The 3,224-nt window shown below is 45.5% G+C and overlaps 1 protein-coding gene across 1 annotated transcript in view; it reads right to left on the bottom strand.

The window, feature by feature from the left end:
• The window catches only part of LOC105824644 (disintegrin and metalloproteinase domain-containing protein 18-like), a gene marked incomplete at its 3' end in the record, with an annotated part of 65,683 nt that overhangs the window by 7,792 nt on the left and 54,667 nt on the right, over positions 1–3,224 (bottom strand). The window contains exon 4 of the mRNA XM_012662170.1: positions 1,252–1,317. Within this exon, the coding sequence (XP_012517624.1) occupies positions 1,252–1,317 (66 nt within the window). The remainder of the gene's footprint in view (positions 1–1,251; positions 1,318–3,224) is intronic.

Raw genomic sequence — 3,224 nt, forward strand, 5'->3', positions numbered from 1 at the left:
ACTTTATCTCCCTCCACTGCCACAGACTGCTACCAGGTTGGACTGTGGTCCTGCCTAGAGTCTGTGTGGCGTCATCGCACCAGACAACAGGCACAATGCAGACTGGGCAGCAGCCACGGCCATCTGAAGCTCTCGGGGGCATGGCACCAAGTCGGCACCATGCTGGGGAGGCAGTGGACTAACTAGAGGCTCCCCTGTGCCACATTCTGTGCCCGGAAGCCAAGCATCCCTCCCCTACAGCGCAACAGGATCTGAGAAAGGGAATTGACTGGGGAACAGCAGGCTCTTGACCTGAGAGGGCTTTGAGCAACTCCTTTGGCAGGTCCTGGGTGAGGTGGGGAGAACTCCATGGTCCCTGGACCACTGGAACTGACCTCTCCCCCATGACTGGGCATCCACGCTGTCTCCGAGTCTGGAGTCTGCACAACAGCCTGCCACATGCTTGGCCCTGACTCTGCTATCCAGGCCCCAACTGCATCCTGCCTGCTCGGCCCTGAGACACCCTCCATGTCAGATCAGCCAACACGCACAGCCCTGCTTCAGGCTCATCCTGAGTCCCGGCTCTGAGGTTCTCACCCTGGAGCCTGAGGCTCTGCCTCTGTGCCTCCAGAGCTCCTGCCAGGCCCAGGACACCATTCTCAAGACTCCAGAGCTGCACTTGGACCACAAGACTCCACCCCGGAGCCTCCACCACCACTGCAGGGCCAGAGGAACTGCTCCAAAGTCCAATGCCCCACCAGGGACACCCCAACCTCGAGCCACCAGCACACCGTGACCTAGTTCAATTCAACCAAATGCCCACAGCCTGCGAACACATGACCACTGTCTAGATAGCCTCACCCGGCTGCTACTGTTCACCTCTGTGGGGAGACCCTGGGTAGAGAAATACCCACAACAGCAGCCTCAGTAAAGAAGGTCTTGCCTGGCTCCCAAATGGAACATCCTACAACTGTCTGGTGAACAACGTGACACCCAATACAAAGAGTATTCAGCACAGGCTTGAACAGAGGCAATCACAGGCTAACACAACAAACGAGAACAGCTGCATTACATGCCTCTAGTGCACATGCCCCTCCTCTGCCACGCCAACATTGCAGAGCAGAGGGGAGAGAAGGGAAGGAGGGAAGGGAGGGAAGGAATTGAGGAAAGGGAAGGAAGGAGGTAGCAAGGAGGGAGAGGAGGAGGATGAGAAGGAGGGGGGGAGAGAGGGAGGGGAGGAGGCTGGAGGGCAAGAAGGAAAGTTTTACTTACCAAAGCTTTCTCCACTATAATGTGCACTTCTAGATATCGGGGTAATAGTTTTGAAAAAAACTGTTTCTGGAGAAACAACAAGAACAAGGTATTTACCAAATGTATCAAATTTGTTAAGAGTAAAAGGTGACATGCAAATAGGCAAAAAAAATGCACATAAAACACTCACAAGGACTTAAATATAAAAATTAATTGCAAAGTAGAAAATTTCCCTTCGAAACATATTCCAGGCTTAGAAGTTTTCCAATGAGCCTGCTAACATAATGCAGGAGTTTAAAATGTTCTCTGTTAGCATGGAATGAGAAAGAAAGAGAATTGTAAAGATACACATCTGTCGTCTTCCTTGGATGACAAGTCTGCTCCACTAGTTCACACTTGAGCATTCCTCCCCGGCTGTCTTCTCAAAGACTCTGGTAACACCAACTGTGGCACGCTGGAAATCATGCATTTATTCAGTACAAAATGTAGGAAGTGTTTGAGAACTTACAGAAATTCCCATAAATAGTGTGATTTGCCTATTAACCTCATGGGTGCACAGGAAAGAACAGAATGCAAAATAGCAGAAATAATTCAAAAGCTCCAGAGCATAAGCCTTGTACTCCATTTGATGTGGTAAAAAAATTTTTGACTGTGCCAAAACAGGTACTTACAAATCATCAAGTTATTACTGCATCACTTAGTGCTTTACTGGTGATCTTTACATGAGCTATAGTTTATCACACTGAAAGGCCTTTTCACATATAGAAATTCCAGAGAAACTAAAATGTCTCCTTTGATCCAAGCATATTGCTCACCAAATGTAAGAGTAAAGAGTGCAAAGATTGAATCTGTCATGGAATAGCCGGGCTTAAATAAAACAAACAAGCAAACAAACAAAAAATGAACTTCATGCATAGAACCTTTGCTTTAATATTTTCAGATGTGTACACAGCCATCCTCAAATTTCTTGAGCAATTAAATTATAATAGTAATTTTTCATTAACCATTTTAATTTTTGTAGCACCGTGTTGCCAAAACTATTTACTGGAGAAAAGGAAAAAAAAAGCAGTCCTCTCTGCTGTTTTGTTTCAGATCACCAATATGAAAAACTAGAAAAAGCATTTCTTCTACACGTACAGCAGGGTGAAAGGTGGACGAATGCATACTAATCATTTTTATTGAATCCACAAACTGCATAAACTGCCTAAACTCACTTCTTCTAACTCATTCATGATAAAAAAGGCTTAATCTTCAGTGAAAAGGGCAAAGAGACTTGTAGCCTAAAAGCACAGGAGAAACCCCTTACAGTTGGGAAAGGGGAGGAGGAAAAAAATTCTACCTCTGTAGAATTCTACCTGGGAAGGAATACCTGCTGGGCCCTGCATTATGTCTGCAGGAGAATGGTGGGGACATGTGTGAGGAGGACATCCCAAACCACAGTTCATAGTACCTGCCTAACGTCAGTGGAAAATCAGAAAACACCCTTGTTCTCTGCCTCACGCCAACCCCATGTCCCTTGCTAAAAGGTGTCAAGAAGAAGTAACAGTGGAGATAGAAGAGGGTTCTGAAAGAAACAAATTTTGTCTACAAAGACACAAAACAGCCAAGTGAAGAAACCAGAAGCCAAGAAAGAAACAAGCATCCCTACAACAAATTCTCCCTCACCATAAACACACGTTATCACTAGGGAAACGTGAAGCCTGTGGTACATGAACTGCAGCAACAGCAAACTTCACACGACCTACCTTCTGACTCGGTCAACACAAACTTCCAAACAAATGACTTAGCAGAAGAAAAGATGAACTTACCTCTAAACCTAAAACATACTCTTAATAATTTAGTAGTTACTGCCATATGCAATGCCTGGCTTTCAACCAAAAAAGGAAGGGAAATACAAGGAGACAAGAACAAACACAGTCTGGAAGACATAAGCAATCATGAGAATCAGGCTGATACATTGTACAGGTTGTGGAAGTATCGGAAAGGGAATTTAT

This window comes from Propithecus coquereli, unplaced genomic scaffold (genome assembly GCF_000956105.1).
Source record: "Propithecus coquereli isolate 6110/MARCELLA unplaced genomic scaffold, Pcoq_1.0 Scaffold752, whole genome shotgun sequence".
Lineage (NCBI taxonomy): Eukaryota > Metazoa > Chordata > Mammalia > Primates > Indriidae > Propithecus > Propithecus coquereli.